Source organism: Eurosta solidaginis, chromosome 1 (assembly GCF_040869045.1).
Source record: "Eurosta solidaginis isolate ZX-2024a chromosome 1, ASM4086904v1, whole genome shotgun sequence".
In the NCBI taxonomy this organism is placed as follows: Eukaryota; Metazoa; Arthropoda; class Insecta; order Diptera; family Tephritidae; genus Eurosta; species Eurosta solidaginis.
The window spans coordinates 2,057,242-2,075,247 of record NC_090319.1 but is presented as its reverse complement, the minus strand read 5'-3'; the positions used below and the strand labels follow the sequence as shown (position 1 = coordinate 2,075,247).

Sequence of the window (18,006 nt, the reverse complement as noted above, 5' to 3'; positions counted from 1 at the left end):
TTTCGAATCGGTTTCGGCATTGCGCCATTACCTTGTAATTATTCGTTTTGTAAGAGACCTTGGTAAAATATATCGCATACTACAAAATTTAACACAAATTTTGATTTTGTTTCTTTTTTGTTTCTTTTTTGGCTATAAAATATGCAAACATTTGATCGCACTTACATAAATTTGTGCTATGTAGTAGAACTCTCTCTCTATATTCTCACATACAAACAAACATTGCGTCTTTAGCTAAATACATACTTACATACCTGGATTGTGACCCGCATACTTCCGAATAACATTAACCCTCTATATCCGTGTCAAATAATTCGTTTTCATTTGAGACAACGGGGCGTATGAGTGTCTTCTTCTTTTCTTTCTGCTTGAATAAGTTATCGCATAAATAAATTTTGTTAGAGCACCAAAAAACTTCCTACAACAAATACTTTTTCACTTGCATAAATACATAAACAATTTGTGAAATAAAAACGAATGCATAATAAACAATTGAATTGAATTGAATTAAATCAAATGCAAATAGCAATGACAAAAAATAAACCACAACAACAACAAAACAAAATTGGAATGATTGTGGACTAACATCAAAAGAATTGGAGCGAACGAATGTGAACAAACGAACAAAACAAATCATAAATATACAAATTCTATCCTCTTAAGAAATAACCAGCAACATAACGCCTTCGAAACGCGCCATCGACAACTATGGGTGTGTGTGTGTGTGTATGTGAGTGCAAACAGCTGAAGAAATGTTAGCAAAATGTGGAAAAAGGCGGTACCAACAACAATAACTAAAATCATGACATGAACAGCTGCAATATTTTGGCAATAAAAAACAAATCAACACAATCATCAATAACAACAAAAAAATAAGAAAGAAACAACAACACCCAAGGCGTTGGCAATGTTCTACTAACTTAGTCTATACTGTCTACAAGTTATTCAGTCTGTCCATTGGTCGGTCGGTCGGTCGGTCGTTCGATTGTGTACAATGCCATGCAAATACACACAAACGAACATAAACAAATATTCGCAGTTCGATACAAATAAATATTCGCAAAAGTAGAATCGGAACCTGTTGTTATTTTTTTCTTTTTTGTTTGCACCGGTATGGCAAAAGTTGTGCCCGAAAATAGATTTGCACACAAACAAAAAAATAAAAAGTATATATGCAATCGATTTGAAGTCGCATATATGCCAATGTAAGGATAAAATAAAAATCGAAAATCATGATCAACTTGCTTTTAGCCGATTTCATATTTGTTTGTGAGCTGTGCAAGTTTCGAAGAATCTGCCATCGTTAACTCGAGTATCACAATTCGAGAGGAGCTGCAACAACTGGCTCTTCTAAATCTCGCAAATTTAAAAAAATATTTAATGGATTCAAAAAAGATGCGCACGCTGAATTGGATGATTTTGTTTGTTCTTTTAATGCTCGTTCCTGGTAAGTTTGGAATAATAATAATTTATCTAGGTATGCAATGCTCGGTTTTTAGTTTAAGTTTTTAGGCTTTACTGTTTTCAATGCATTCTTAAGATTATATCCATCAACATTAAGGAACATTGGAAAAAATTGGAAATTTGCTAAAAGTGGGTATAAATTAGCGCGTTTTTTTAAATCGCTTTTACCATTTTTGAAAGATTTTTTTAATGTAATTTTTTGTCTACGGTCAACCGATTTTTATGATATTTGTGAGCAACTAGGCATTCAGGTATGATTGAAGTTCATCATTTAGTGAGAACACGCATAAAGAAAAAATTGAAATTTTCATCAGCTCGTACGTTCATACTGAAGGAACTTCTCCAGCCACTGATATCACGCATTCTAAATGCATGTATGGACCTCTTGACAACACAAATAAGCGAACATTCACTTTATGCTTTCTCATATACACCCGACTATTCTCATTTCCAAAAAACCCTTTCGCATTCAAATTTAACACCTTTTATTTTCCAACATACTATTCTCAAATAAACACGACGCTTCACGTTTTCATTTGACGCTCTCCCATTCACATGGCCGCAGTAGTGGTGGCATGGTCCGCTTAGTCACTAAAGGTCCTGGGTTCAAGTGTAAGGGAAAGCAACTTCAAACATTTAGAAAAAAGTTTTTCTAAGCGGGGCAAACACTCCTCAATGAAAAGCTTCTCAATTAAAATCCAGCTTACTTGCAGCGGCCAAATTGTAATTAGAATTAAAAAGGAGCACATTGTTGTAATTTTTTCGATCAGTTCAAATTAGATTTGTATGAATTACTTCAGGCTTGGCTGATACATTTATTTTGGCGCAAATGAAAGAATTCAATTCACCATTCTGCCCAACGTGTCGCTAACAAATTTCAGCACCATCAGGGGCGACTTTGTTTATTTTTGAAAAACAAAAGACATATATGAATTATACATTGGCACAAACAACATAAACAGATGCAATGCACTTGAATTTACGGGCTACTCACTCCAATATTAAACACTTATATGAAAGCTGAAAACTAGTTACATCAGTACCACTTCTTTTAGTAGTCTTGTCTAAACTAAACTGCTATTCATTTTCTTATGCATAACAAGTATATAGATTCAGCGATAACTGACGCCAAGTGGGAGCACCAAGGGAGGTCAAGTTTTCCACATATCTCTCCCAACTCAGTGGAGGTCTCCCCTTCTCTGCTTCCAAACTGTGGTGTAAACTGAAATACTTTCTTGGCCTTAGGGACTTCGTCCATCCGCTTAACATAACCTAGCCAGTGAAGAATTTGTGTTTTTATTCGATGCACTATCTTCAGATTTTATTAAGTTACAATCAGTTCGTTGACTATGGGCTTCAGTCTTCCGCATAGCACGCTAGATGGAACTTGATATAACTGCATCTTCAAGGTAATTAAATCTTACATGGCAATGTCTCAGCCGAACTTGAAATGGGACTCCTCAGGTGATCCATAAAAGAGTACTTCATGTCTGCAATGAATTATTAGATTATTCCGCGCATTGCCTTTATAGTCTGGCTTGGTTTTGTTGTTTGATAGATTATTCGACAAATTTTAAAATTCATGGAAACTTTTAATTAAGTATCTTAGTTGCTTTCGTGGGCCTTTATGCGGTAATCTCTATTTTTTCACTTGAATTTTGAGATATAATTATACTTTGTAGGGAAAAGTTTCGGAATAAATAAAGTCACTAAAAAAACAAGATTTAAAAGGCGACAGTCTCAAGACACCAACATTATTTAAGTTGAAGGTGAAAAAGAATTTTTCAATAGAACACTGTCGGTGAAAAAAAAAATACACAATATGACAGGCTCTTACTCGATTGTAGAAGGGGGTACTCCAGAAAATCTACGGAAGATCTCCAGTTTTACATTTGAAATGAAATTTGTAAATCTGATTAATTTTTACAAGAAAATTTTTATATTAACCTTAAGCAATGTTTGTGCATGTAACCTACAACAACAACGACCATTAATAAGTTATTTGATTTTTATAAGTACACTAGCGTACCCAGCAGATGTTGCCATGCCCTATATTTGGAAAGTAGAGTTCGCTTCATTCTATGACTCTCTAAATCATTGAACATACTAAAACTTTCCCTTTTTATGCCTGTCCTCTTCTTATTTCCTTTATCTCTACCCTTTTCTCATTTTAATTCTTCCTCCCACTGCCAAGATCAGTCCCACTCCCACTTTTAATCCAACTGCCAGTCTCATTCCCACTCTTACTTCCACTCTGTATGTCTCCCATCTAAATTACTTCATACATTGAATAATTATACTAAATATTGGATACTCGGTCAAGAAGTTACGAAGGAATTGAGAATAAAATGTTTATTTCATCCACATTCTCACTTCTGCCCCCACTTCTACGGCCTCTACCTCTTCCACCTACTTCATAAATGGAATCTATTTATAGATTCCAAATATGTACCAAATATTGCATACCTCCTTCAAATAGTAAAGTAGATATAGCAAATTTAAATATTTTTGTCACTTACGCTCTCATTTCTCCTACCACTCGCACTTCCACTCCTAAGCCGTTCACCTCTTCCACCTGAACAACCTCATATATAAAATTTATATATCTAATATTGTATACCTCCTTAAGATAATTAAATAGATATAGAGAGTTAAAATTTTGGTTTTGCTTCTTCTCCGACTTTCATTCCCTTTACCACTTCCAACCTTACTCCCACTTTCACTCTTTCTACCCCTCCCACCTAAATAAACTCATATACGGAATATATATATTATATACTAAAGTAAATATAGCAGGTTAAAAGTCTTGTTGCACTCTCACTTCTATAACAAATATTGGATACCTGCCTCAAATAATAAGGGGATACAACGAATTTACATATTTACTATTAGGGGTTGACACCACTCACTTATTAAAAATTTTATATAGCCAGAAATCCAGATGAACCTACTCTGAAATTTGTTTCAAGATCGGTTTGAGTACTTTGGATGCTCATAGGTCACACACCCACACATTCATTTTTATACACAGCTGTATTTGTACACGGGGTATTATAACTTTGATTGAAAAACGGTTGGTTGTACAGGTATTATGGAATCGAGATAGATATAGACTTCCATATATCAAGATCATCAGTATCGAAAACAATTTGTTTGAGCCATGTCCGTCCGTCCGTCCGTCTGTCCGTTAACACGATAACTTGAGTAAATATTGAGATGTCTTCACCAAATTTGGTACACCAGCTTATCTGGACCCACAATATATTGGTATTGAGAATGAGCGAAATCGGATGATAACCACGCCCACTTTTTGTATGTGATGAATTTCATATCAAAACATATACAAAACGGCACATTTTGAATCCAAACTCCTCAGATTTTGATGAAATTTTGCACAGAGTTACACTTTACCTATACAAACACCAACTCGTTTTTAGAAATTGCATTTTTGAAAAATTGTGGGCGTGGCAAGGTGTCAAAGTGCTTTGCAGTGTAATAAAAATTTTCTCATTTTACGATTTCGATAGCCATTATAATCGGTACCTTTCCAATCGTACCAAGGTTCTTGAAATCGGTTGATCCATTCTGTAGTTATCACAGCTCAAAAGTACCTATTACCGTCATTTTTCACACATTTTTCTCAATTTTGACACCTTGCCACGCCCACAAAAATGCAATTTCTAAAAATGAGGTTGTGTTGTATATGTAGAGTTTACCCGTATGCAAAATTTCATCAAAATATGAGGGGGTCGGGCTCAATGCATATCGGTTTTGATATGAAATTCATCATATGTATATAGAGTAGACTGGGTCGATTTATTAACCGATATCGCTCCATCGATTTTTTGATTTATGACCATTTGATTGTAAAATTTTCATGTATACCCTGTCCGACCCAAAAATGCCCGCTAAAAACGTTGTCGATAACAGTTTTTTGAAAAAAAAAAAAAAAATATTAAAAAATTATTTAATAATTTGGGAAACATTTAAACAACGTGACATCAGGAACGACAAGGCGACACAGCTGTTTCTCTTCAAAGCCTTTTCTCCCGGGAGTGGGAGTTGAACACGCACTCCTACGATAGTTGAAATGGTTACAAACGCATTCAGCTAAGTCACGCCTCATTTTTATTGTAAAGTTTTTCCCAATTGCCTTCTTTTTGCATATTTTAATCTTTTACACATTGCATACGTCGTATGCAATTATGTGTTAAAGCTATGCTTGGTACGGCGGTTTTCAAAGAAACTTTGGTTTTGTTGCTGTTTTTGTTTATAGAACTACAACGAATTAACCAATTTTGTATGTTTGTATGATTCTAATCGGGGATTGCCCGTATTGCTATTTTTTTTTTATTTTATTAAATAAATTATAAAATTTAAAAATTGCTTCAAATAAATGTTTTCATACATTTGAAAAAAAAACAAAAAAGCAATACGGGCAATCCCGGATTAGAATCTTAAAAAAATATTGCCAACGATTTTAGCGAACATTTTTGGATCGGACAGGGTATACATATGAACATTTTTTTAGTAGGTCATGAAAAAAACTTTAAAAATCAAAGTCGAAAAAAAGTAAAAAAATGAAATTTCGCAGGCTCGAAAATTATTTTTTTGGGTATGCGTAGTGGAACTTTTTCTTCCTGAGCCCAAATAAAATCGATGGCGCGATATCGGTTAACTTTCGTCCATACAAATCGACCCACCCTAATATACAGATATATAAATAAGCGTTTGATAGTTTTAATTTAGAGTATTTATAAAACCAACACCAACATGAACTCATAAATATATATTCTTGTCAGGTTTTTATTAGTACAATATTAGCAAAAGCTATCAAAGCGAGACAATACTTAAACTATTTATATACCACGATTAAAACAACAGCACCAAAATTCGATAGTCAACATTTGCCATCCCCCTGCCGCCAATTTCTACTTTGTAACAAATTCGATTAAGTATTTCCAAAGCTAACGGAAAGGTATAACAACAGAAACTACAACAACAAATAGCTATGGAAAACGCTATTTTCCGCACCAAAAGTGAAGCCATACTTAAAGTGTTTCATTTAAATTTTGTTGGAGGAGAGTTCTGGCAGCACGTGGACCAAATCGTAACGGTAGTCGAACATAAAATTGCAAGCGTTATTCAAACATTTTGTTGTGTAAAATTGTGTTAAAAGCGTAAAACTTTATTTCAACTTTCTCATGCAGCCATTTTGTGTTGTTGATGTTTTAAAAGCTACCGCCGCATACACTTTCCATCCATCGGAACGCGCTTTTGCTCAAGCACAGCGCACGTCCCAATTTGCCTTTGCTGCTCAGTGGAATTTGGGCTTTGCTTAACTTCGTGGTGATGTAAAACATTCTCACAAACAAAGTTATTCTTTCCAAACTCATATAAAAGTGGTAAATACAAAAGCAATGTAAATATGGTACCAATAAATACAAAAAAAAAGTAAAAGAGGCATCGGATAAGCAGCAAATAAATATTTTTTGTAAAGTTTTAACGGTATGAGCCGACTTGATTACCACACTTAAAGGCACTTTGAACTTTGAAAACATGAAATTTCGAGTTCAAGACAAAGTAAGGATCTACTAAGTAATCAGCGTAAAAATGGCGAATTACAAGTTGTTGAGTGGTTTTTCATTAAGCATCCAGTTGAATTATGCAGGTTAAGGTCGACATAAAGTAAAGTAAAGTTAAATGGGAAACAGTTGCTTTTATTCATAACCGTGTTGTGTTTGTTCAGGATCAAAGTTTTGAAAGTCGCTTTGCGATTAAAACTAAAAATGTTCAAGGTCTTTGACATATACATAATTGTTACTTGAATTTTGTTGTATTACAGCTTTTATTGGCATGTAAAATAATGTAGGTATTTTTTTATTTTGTACAGATCAAAATATAATAAATGGTTTCTGCAAGTGGGTTGAACCGATGTGCAGATATTGCTAGAAGATAAATGTTGGAGTGGCGAAAGAAGTATTTCGTCGTCTTATATTCAATACCCTGCATCAGCAATTTAGCCGAAAATGAGTTAAATATGGTAAACATATGACATTAAAGCCCGCTTTGAAACCTAGATCAAATGATATTCATTCTCATTTTGAAAATTTCTCTATCACGAAACAAATTTTCATACCTAATTTGAGCATAGAAAATTATGACTTTAATCGCATAACTTAGAGGTGTTATGGTGTAATTGGCTCGAAATGGACATAAATTTCCGTATACCAATATTATCAGTGTCGAAAAAAAGTTTGACTGCGCTAGACCCGTTTGCCCGTTCATGCGCGGTTAATCTTTTTGATAAGACCTGCCTTTAGAACCAACATCATGGCCTTCGATATGGAACTCTAGTAATTTACCCACTTTTACAAGGCATCAATTTCAAAGCATGGTTAGCCATAAACGCTACATCCAAAAAAATTAATATTTTTATTGCTTTCCAATAACTCCTTTCAACAATATTTTTCATAAAGGTAATTTCCATTCGTATAGCAAAAATCTCTACCTGACCTTTAAATTAAACTAAGCTGAGTTTAGAATAAACAACTGTGGAAATATCAGCTTAAAATTTATCGAATTTGTTCGAGAAGAAATTTCTCGCTAGTATCGGGTTCTCGCGAGATTTTTGAGTTGCGAAATCCTCGTTACGCTGGGAGCTTCTTGACATTGAATTATTCGCTGCATTGGAACTTTTATTGAATCTTATCAATCGAAGGAATCGTAAGCTCTTTCTGAAAACAGTGCAATGAGACATTAGCTATTACCGTCTCTCAATGCGAGCAAAGCTCAAGAAGTAAATTTATTTTGACCGCGAAACGGTATCTTATAACGGCATAGACTAGTCGAGGTAAATAAAGAATTCTATATAACGAAATGATTAGAGTGATAAAAGGACTTGATTATAACATCCGCCTTTGAGTACAATAACTTGAGTAATTTTTGAGTTCTATATTTCAAATTTGGTACGAGGGCTTCTTAGAGTTCATCTGCGATCGGTTTTTAAAGGAAACGAAATCGGACGATAACCATCACTTTTTATATACAATAGAACTTGGAAAACACCAAATTTAATTACTAAATAAAAAATGCAGCGTCAATAACTAAATTTATTTTGTGAAGTGAAATGCAAGCCTTTATTTCAAGTTTTTTAAATTTAATGTACTATAATCTGTGAGAATAGACCAGTCCCAATAAATTTTGAGGGCACTGTTTTCACGAGTTGCCTCTGGGGCACTGGCTCTTTATTTTCAGCACTTTCATGCTTAAAAATTGTTTTTATGCTCATGGGCTTTAATTTATATGTAGGTTATGTGTTGTTTGATTTCGCTCATATCCACTCTACCACTACGGCTGAATTAACATTCTATATGTATGCACGATATGGAATAACACTTGCAAAGACTTCGCTTACACTTGCACTAACGCTTGAACCGTATGCTTACCTTCAGGATTCCACATACCATTAGCAAAGATCTTTACACATCAACCGGAAAATGAATAAATAGACAAATGTTGGAACTGGGCGTGGAACCTCCACTTTTTTCACCAAGCATTTCCTCACGTTTTGGGAGACAAACTCGAAGACCAGTAAAGTTGGACTGATCGGTCAAAAAAGGCCTTACACAAACTGAGTATGTCCATAGTGCTACTACAATTTGTTTGAGGACCAAACGAAAAAAATTTAAGGCCAGTTGATGTATCTTGACCAAATTCGGTATTCATATACATATTTCATATAGCCCCAGATTTACTCTATTGAAATTTTCAAAATCAAGGCTCTCCTTTAACGCATACAAGATGACGGATGCATGCCTCTACATGCTAGTTCTTCGTTTTATCAATGTATCCTTGAAACTCTCTTCCTATTTATGTAATTCAGTAAACAGTTACGAGCGACGTAACGACACCCATTCAAGGATGGCTAGAATTAGTCGTAAAGCTAATGAAACATGGCACAGCTTTCTTTTGAAAATGCATAAACAACTTTTGTCAACATTTCCACGTATCCAATGAGATTTGTAGTTTGTACGAATGGTTATAGTGAAATAAAGTCAACAATTTAATGAAACAACAATGTGAACAGATATTGCTAATGCAAACAGGTAATGAATCCGAAATACGAACTACGAAATAACAAAGTTTATATCTATTTGTTCACGAGTAAATCGCACGACCAGTTACATATTACATTACGAGTATAACAACAACATTAGCATAACACTTCATTGTCATTCACTTGGCTTTTATGACATTGTTGAATAAATTTCCATTTTGCCAATATCGTTTATCCCTGTGCGCGACACTTTTTTTTTTCTCTTTACGCATCCAATCGGATCTTTCACCATATTATTCTACTTTTTCGGAATGAGCATGCAATAGGGCGGAGGGGCGGGGCTCTTATTTCTCCACAATGTATGTTTGACTTACAGCAAACAATTGTTGTTAAGAGGAGTTTTAGCTACGAAATTTCGTTGTCGATTCGAGAACGTTGTTAGTAATTAGGAATAAATCGTGCTACAACCAAACAAAGCAAAAAACGAAAATTGTAATATGAACAGGAAGAAAGAAAGTACTGAAAAGAGCAAATTTACTAAACCAACTGACGAGCTGTGACATAAGCTTTCCCAAATATCTGAATATAAAAAATTTATATAGAAATGAATTGCTGCTATGTAGTTTAACAATATTTTATAAATACCAGGATTAAATACAGCCAGAAGACGTTAACAGCGCGATTGTTGTAACTTGTTTTATATTTATGCTCTTAAAATAGCCAAAGGTGTGGTTGAAAAATATTTACATACAAAAATTACCCGAAGGTAGTAACAAGAGCTGCTAATACCGTGAATGCAGAGATTTCATCGTTTTTCTTTTGCAAAAGCCGTGAGATGGTCGATATATACATATGTCCAGATCTAGAGAAAAACTATCCATTTACGATCAACTGAACTGAACCAGTCGTAATGTATCTCAATTGACAGTGAGTACTTAGGTCTAGGAATTTCGAAAAATTATATAACAAAGTTATCCCGAAAATTCAGGGATAGAAAAAATTAATTAATGTGTCATCCCTACATACTTATGTATATACTTGAACTATATAAAAACAGTTTTTGTCATGCAACATTGGCTGCACATATGGAAATGTGATTGCATAGATTATATTTGTGTGCTGTGAAAACCAGTAAACAAATGTAAGAGAAATCTGTTTATAAACAACTAGCAGACCCGGCAAACGTTGCTCTGGTCTAAATTTGGTTTATCTGCATACATTTTAATAAGATTTTTCCGTCTAACGCTGCCCCCGCCCCTCTACACTTGTTTCTAATCTTTGTATCCACTCCTCCCTCCGTATTTTTCGCTTCATATATCTCCATCTTCGTCTCATTCTATCTCTTTCTCAGTCTCCTTCTCTCTTTTCTCTCTCTCAAGTTTTTCTCATTCTTCTTCATATCTTATTGTCAGTCCCAGAGACGTTTTGTCCTATATCTCGAAACCCTAGTCACCAATAGGTATGAAAACTACCCTGTACTAAAGCACACATCAACAGCTTCAATTTGCTATCCATATATACCTATAATGTAAAAACACTATCTAGGCGTTCACGGGCCCACGTTTTGGCCTATATCTTGAGACCCTAGTCACCCAGGGGTATGAAAATTACCATTTATTAAAGCACTCATTAACAGCTTTCATTTGATATCCATATTTTATAAACACATTCTAGGGGTACCCGGGTCCACGTTTTGGCCTATATCTCGAGACCTTATACGTCGATCCTGAATTTTCTTTGCGTTCTGGAGTTATAGTGGCAGGAAGGAAAACCGGAATTATTTTTATATTATAGACTAGCAAAGACCCCGTGAACTTCGTTTCGCCGAAAATAAGTTAGATATAACTGAAATACTTTTTGAATCCTGTTGAGCAACTTTAAATTGTTCATTGTGGTTTTATTTTATTTTATAAAAGCTTACATAATTACAGAAGTTATTAAAAAAATGGCTTGTGAAAATCAAATTAAATATGGATGGATATGCAGTCATGTTAGAACAACATCAGCAGCAATTATGTAGAAAAAATCATTGCAATGTTCTTTGATAAACGACGTTTTTGGTTTTTCTGTCTTGACTGAAAATGAATGAAGGCTTACCAACTCCTGAACATCCAACGTAAAGCTGTCCGTGGGAAAAACTGAATATTCCAAGTCTAATCCACAGACTTGGAAAGATTGGCCTTGCGCTTTATTAATCGTTATGGCAAAAGCAAATAGCACGGGAAATTGAAGGCGTTTAAACTCAAATGGCATATCAGTTGGTATCATGGGAATTCGTGGAATCAATACATCTTCACCTTTGTATTTTCCAGTTAAAATTGTGGCTTCAATGATGTTATTCATAAGCCTTTTCACTGCAAGGCTGGTGCCCTTACACAGTTTTGGTTGATTAGTGTTACGAAGCATTATAACAGGTCCCCAATTTTGAGCTCTAAATTATGTACGGGCAGCCCCGGCACATCGAGTGAATTTAGAAATTCTGACATAATTATTTATTGCATCACGCAAATAAATGTATTCTTCCGATCTTAACTTTTGCCGACTGAATCTTATAAAATTTAAACGCTCTGTCTCAATCTTCGCATACATATCAACAACAAATTGGTGAAATAACTCTCGACAATTAACAATATGGTTATGTTCATTTTCACGTAGCATTAATCGGTATGAATAGTAATTCATTGCGCTCACTTTCTTATTTGGAATACTTTCACCTGGTAAGGAGATAATGTCAAATGTTTATATTTACTTAAAATACAAAAAATAAATCGGGCTGGTTTCTTAAATGTACTATTGCAAAATTGTATGCTATTTGACAACAGTGCCCTCTTGTTTAGACCTACATCAATATTACACATGGCTATTTTATTAAGTTTATTGATGCGTTATAAAGTATAATATTTTGCAAATTTTCTTTGTAAATGATGTATGGAAGTCAGCCACAGAAATGCTTATTTAAATGTCAACTTTTCATACCGGTTTGGGGATTTATCAATAGAAGACTAAATTCATATCCATCTTCTCCACGACAAAAAAATATTGGATATTGCAACGCATCATAAGAACGATGTGTTTCACAAACACTTTACAGCTGATTATTTCGGCAATGCAAAACAATGTCGCGTGATGGAAATTCCTCTCCAACCATTACGATGGAAACATCATCAATTGTAGGTGCGTTAAATCTACCTGGATGTTGCCCATGTGGTACTTTATTGACGTCAAACGAGGGGTTAAATTCATACATTTTTGACAAATTTTCAAATTAACTCTGAGCTATAAATTTAACTTGCCATTCAGGATGTGGGCCTTAAAGTATCTATTCATTGAATATTTACTCTAAAATTACCGATATTAAATTTATCGAGGAAAAAAATTTAAAACTTGCTGCTATTTTTCACACATTCACCGAAAATAATGTAGCTGACATCACGCTACTAAATTACCTTGAAAGTCGGCATAAAGTCATTATGTATTATATTAGTTGCTCCAATTGACGTCATTTGGAAGCACGAATTATATGCTTGTATATTTTTTACAAATTTTTTCGATTGTCCTGTTGCTCCGGACATCAATGAAATCAAAGGCTCAGGTGGAGCTTGCAATACCGGCAGTTTAATTTTTCCGTTTGCACAGCACAACCCCACTGTTTCATTTTTGAATTTTTTCGCACCACAATACTGACAAATTTTGTTCATTGTGCCAATGAACATGGATATCAAATTAAATCTGTGTGTTAACCGTAATCAACTGCAGGATCGTATTCGAACGCGAAACGTTCTAAATTGTTACGAACACGGCTTTGTCTTCGAACACGAACATTCAAATTGTATCATTCACTCCTATCATTAGATCGATTACAACCAACCGCACTACGCTGCATCCTTAATCTATCTCTTCTACTACGTTCTTCCCTTTCTTCTTCACTTCGAACAGAACGTAACCTTGCATATCGGTCATGTCTGCCTACATTAAATCGTTCGCGTTGTTCTTCTGAGCGATTAGACAAACGTCTATCATTACGGGTACGACGACCGATATTGCGTCGTATTGAAGGCATAATTAGTGCTCACTGAAAAATTAACTTTAAACTTGAGAATCAGAACCAAAAATTTATTATTATCAGCACGAAAACACAATCCACTTTTTCTTTTTTAATAGCTGTCAATCACTGAATCCAAAGTTTATGATTTTTTTTTAATATTTTACTATGTTTTAACCATATCTAAATCAGTGCATTTTCTTTTTAAGTTTCCGCTGGTTTACATGTACATACATACGTACTTAGTTTTTAATTAATACGCGAGCTAATTGCAATGAAAGAAGAACAAACGCAAACCCGACGAATTATGCATGACAGTTATCTACTGTTACTTGTGGTGGGTGAAGTGTTTTTAGGTGAGGTGAGCTGTGGTTAGGTGTGGAGAGGTGCGGTGGGGTGAGATGAGGTATCTATCATTAGGAACGTTTCCTTTCAAAGCGCTGATACATGTTCCAAACGCAAATCAAATCGGCCCAACAATTTGGTAGTTTGGTGGCATACAAAGTACTGAAAACGCAATAAAATTGCGAAATCATATGGTCAGCCCTGGTCCACGTTTTGGTCGATATCTCTTTAAAAAGTTCATATATTATTAATACCCATATCGTATAAAAGCATCCTAGGGTCACCCCTAGTTCACATTTTGGTCGATATTCCGGGAATGGGTTCTCGTGTGAACCCGGTTTCACCTCTTTGTTAAAACTCTCATCAATACCTATCATTTGATACCCATATCGTACAAAGATATTTTATGACCTATATCTCCAAAAGCCGGGGTCGGGACTCCAGCGCCACCCCGGGAGTAAATTTATGGTAGGAGCATTTTTCTTTAAAGCGCTGACGCATGTTCCAAACACAAACCAAATCGGTTCAGCGTTTTGGTAGTTTGGTGGCATACAATGTATTGAAAACGCAAAAAAAGCGGAATCGTGAGACCTCAGATTTCCGCATTTTTCGGCCGCAAAATCACACATTTTTTAATTTTTTTTTTTCTATAAGCCTTCCACAAAGAAGGCCCAAGAAACTACTTTTTACAGAGTTGAAATCGGCTTAACCGTTTGGGCAGGCATCGCGGTCGTACGAACGACACTTCATTTTTATATATGTATATAGAAATAAAATAGCTGTGGTTTTTTTTCACGTCTATATACGTTTACGCTTAAACTTTATATGGACTGCTAAACGACAAACTTTAAATACACCTCTGAAATTGCTACGCATAAAATTGGTACTACTAAATTTCAATACGCATTATACTCAGATGTAACTGAAATATGTGTCTATGTTTCACCCTCTGCACTAATTCCATGTATTCTATGCGCGTCCACTATCTATCACAACTGATTCAGCTATATGTTATACACGAAAATACAACAGAGTGTTGTGTCTCCGCTTTTCGGTACACCATGTAGCTGTAGCTAGTTGTTTAACCACTGCCGCTAGATGGGTCTCCTAAGCATTATCTAAGCGAGGATAGGCTTTTTTTTTTCAACCGCAAACGAAACGTATACGCGTGTAAAAAAAAAACACGGCTAATAATTCCTAGAAATTGCTAGAAATTGCAGTGCTGCCGTTAAGTGCATTTAAAAGTTTTTATTTAATTACTACCATAGCATTCTACTTACACAAGCAGACGAATATAGTTTTAATTTAGAATAAATCTTAACCACTTTGCTGTGTGATATGGGTAAAATATTTTGTTTGTTGTGAACATTTCTGCAACTAAATTAATTTGAATTTATTAAAATGAACGAACAAATACTTCCTTGATTTACCTCCGAGGAAATTTAGGACGAGCTTCGTTTAAAATTTGCGTAGTTCTCCTTCTTAATTTACTTTGCAAATTGGCAGGACCCGACTTCTATGTTTTACGCCGACTATTAAAGGCAGCTGCAAGACAAATGAATTTTCACTGGAAAGCTTTTAATGGCAGAAAGAGTGTTTGCCAAACCACTGCCGAGGGGCAAACTGGATTAAAAACAAATTTTTCTAATTGAAAAAACGATTTCCAAAAATTTGAAAGTTTGCCCGCCACTTTACACATCGACCATAGAAACAATACCATTTCGGTCGCCCGTAAAAAATATCCCTGTGTTACTATGTTTAAAGATTTGAATCTGCGAAATTGGGCCACTAGATCGCATGTTTTCTCTTACAATTCTGAACCTTTTAATTTTATTTATAACAATGATAAAGTTTAATTCGCCATATGGTAGGGCAATTTCAAGGCAATGTTTAAACAGTCAATGACAATCAAATTGCTCATGGTTAAGGTCTCTAACCCTCTCATCTTCCTTTAACTTGTCTTCTACCTTTTACTGTCTCCTTTTTTTCTTTCGCTATCTTACATATCACAGTCTTACAAGTACTTCCTTTTACATGGAAATTTATAATAGATATTGCAAAGGTGATATAAATCCTTACGGAGATATAGCGTGTTAAGCTTTATCCTAGTCGGTACAGCCGAGTTTACCAAGATTTTATATTAAGAAAAAAGTATAAGTCGCAATATGTCTCCAAAGAGATTAAGGCCGAGCTTCTCTTCCAATTTGCGTTGCGCTCATATTAATTTATCCTGAAAATTGGCTAGATGGGATCTACATCTTTTACGTCCACTCCAAACGGCATCTGCAAGGCAGATGGCAGATGCCTTTTCAATGAAAATCTTGTCATAGTAGAAATATACCCGGTCACTGACTGACCACGGAATATGCGTTATTTAGAGCTAAATTTTCTAACTTGTTTATGATTTTTCGAGTCAGTACATACGCCATTCTTCTTAGTACATATGAGTCATTATTTTACAAATCGATAAACTTTTGAGATTTCATAATTTTGATTCGGCTCAAACTTTTTTTTAAGTTGCTCGCACGAAATAAGCAAATAACTGTATCAGGATATCATCGAAAAAATTTTTTTCAGAGATCTGCATGTGCTCAGATTCGATTGGTAAGCAAACTTGCCCACATTCAAAATGCTATATCATTGGTTCCACTCGTCGTATCTTATTAATTTTTATTTTATTTTGAAGGTAACAATATTTGCTTTATAACTGCGTTAAAAAAAATATTTAATTTTATAAAATCAAAATGATGAATAACAAGTAAGGAAGGCTAAGTTCGGGTGTAACCGAACATTACATACTCAGCTGAGAGCTATGAGACAAAATAAGGGAAAATCACCATGTAGGAAAATGGAACTAGGGTAACTCTATGGAAGTTATTAAAGAGTATTTTAAGAGGGAGTGGGCCATAGTTCTATGGGTGGACACCGTTTAGGGATATCGCCATAAAGGTGGACCAGGGGTGACTCTAGAATGCGTTTGTACAATATGGGTATCAAATGAAAGGTGTTAATGAGTATTTTGAAAGGGCGTGAGCCTTTAGTTATATAGGTGGACGCCTTTTCGAGATATCGCCATAAAGGTGGACCAGGGGCGACTCTAGAATTTGTTTGTAAGATATGGGTATCAAATGAAAGTTGTTAATGAGTATTTTAAAAAGGCGTGGGCCTTTAGTTATATAGGTGGGCGCCTTTTAGAGATATCGCCATAAAGGTGGACCAGGGGTGACTCTAGAATTTGTTTATACGATATGGGTATCAAATGAAAAGTGTTAATGAGTATTTTAAAAGGGAGTGGTGATAGTTGTATATGTGAAGGCGTTTTTGAGATATTGACCAAAATGTGGACCAGGGTGACCCAGAACATCATCTGTCGGGTACCGCTAATTTATTTATATATGTAATGCCACGAACAGTATTCCTGCCAAGATTCCAGGGGCTTTTGATTTCGTCCTGCAGAACTCTTTCATTTTTTCTACTTAATATGGTAGGTGTCACACACATTTTGCAAAGTTTTTTCTTAAGTTGTATTTTGCAGCAATAAACTAATCCAATTACCATGTTTCATCCCTTTTTTCGTATTTGGTATAGAATTATGGCATTTTTTTCATTTTTCGTAACTTTCGATGTCGAAAAAGTGGGCCTGGTCATAGTCGGATTTAGGTAATTTTTTACAACAATACAAAGTGAGTTCAGATAAGAACGTGAACTGAGTTTAGTAGAGATATATCGATTTTTGTTCAAGTTATCATGTTAACTTCCGAGCGGAAGGACCGACGGTCGACTGTGTATAAAAACTGGGCGTGGCTTCAACCGATTTCGCCCTTTTTCACAGAAAACTGTTATCGTCCTAGAGTCTAAGCCCCTACTTAATTTCACAATGATTGGTAAATTTTTGTTTGACTTATGGCAATAAAAGTATCCAAGACAAATTAAATGAAAAAGAGCGGAGCCACGCCCATTTTGGAATTTTCTTTTATTTTTGTATTTTATTGCACCATATCTTTACTGGAGTCGAATGTTGACATAATTTACTTATATGCCGTAAAGATATTAAATTTTTTGTTAAAATTTGTCTTAAAAAAAATTTGTTTTAAAG

At 34.9% G+C, this 18,006-nt stretch overlaps 1 protein-coding gene across 1 annotated transcript in view; it reads left to right on the top strand.

Moving 5' to 3' along the window:
- Positions 1-746: 746 nt before the first annotated feature.
- dpr15 (defective proboscis extension response 15) overlaps positions 747-18,006 on the top strand; it is an 89,562-nt gene continuing 72,302 nt past the window's right edge. Inside the window, exon 1 of the mRNA XM_067763833.1 lies at positions 747-1,447. Coding sequence (XP_067619934.1) covers positions 1,381-1,447 — 67 coding nt within the window. The 5' untranslated portion in view covers positions 747-1,380. The remainder of the gene's footprint in view (positions 1,448-18,006) is intronic.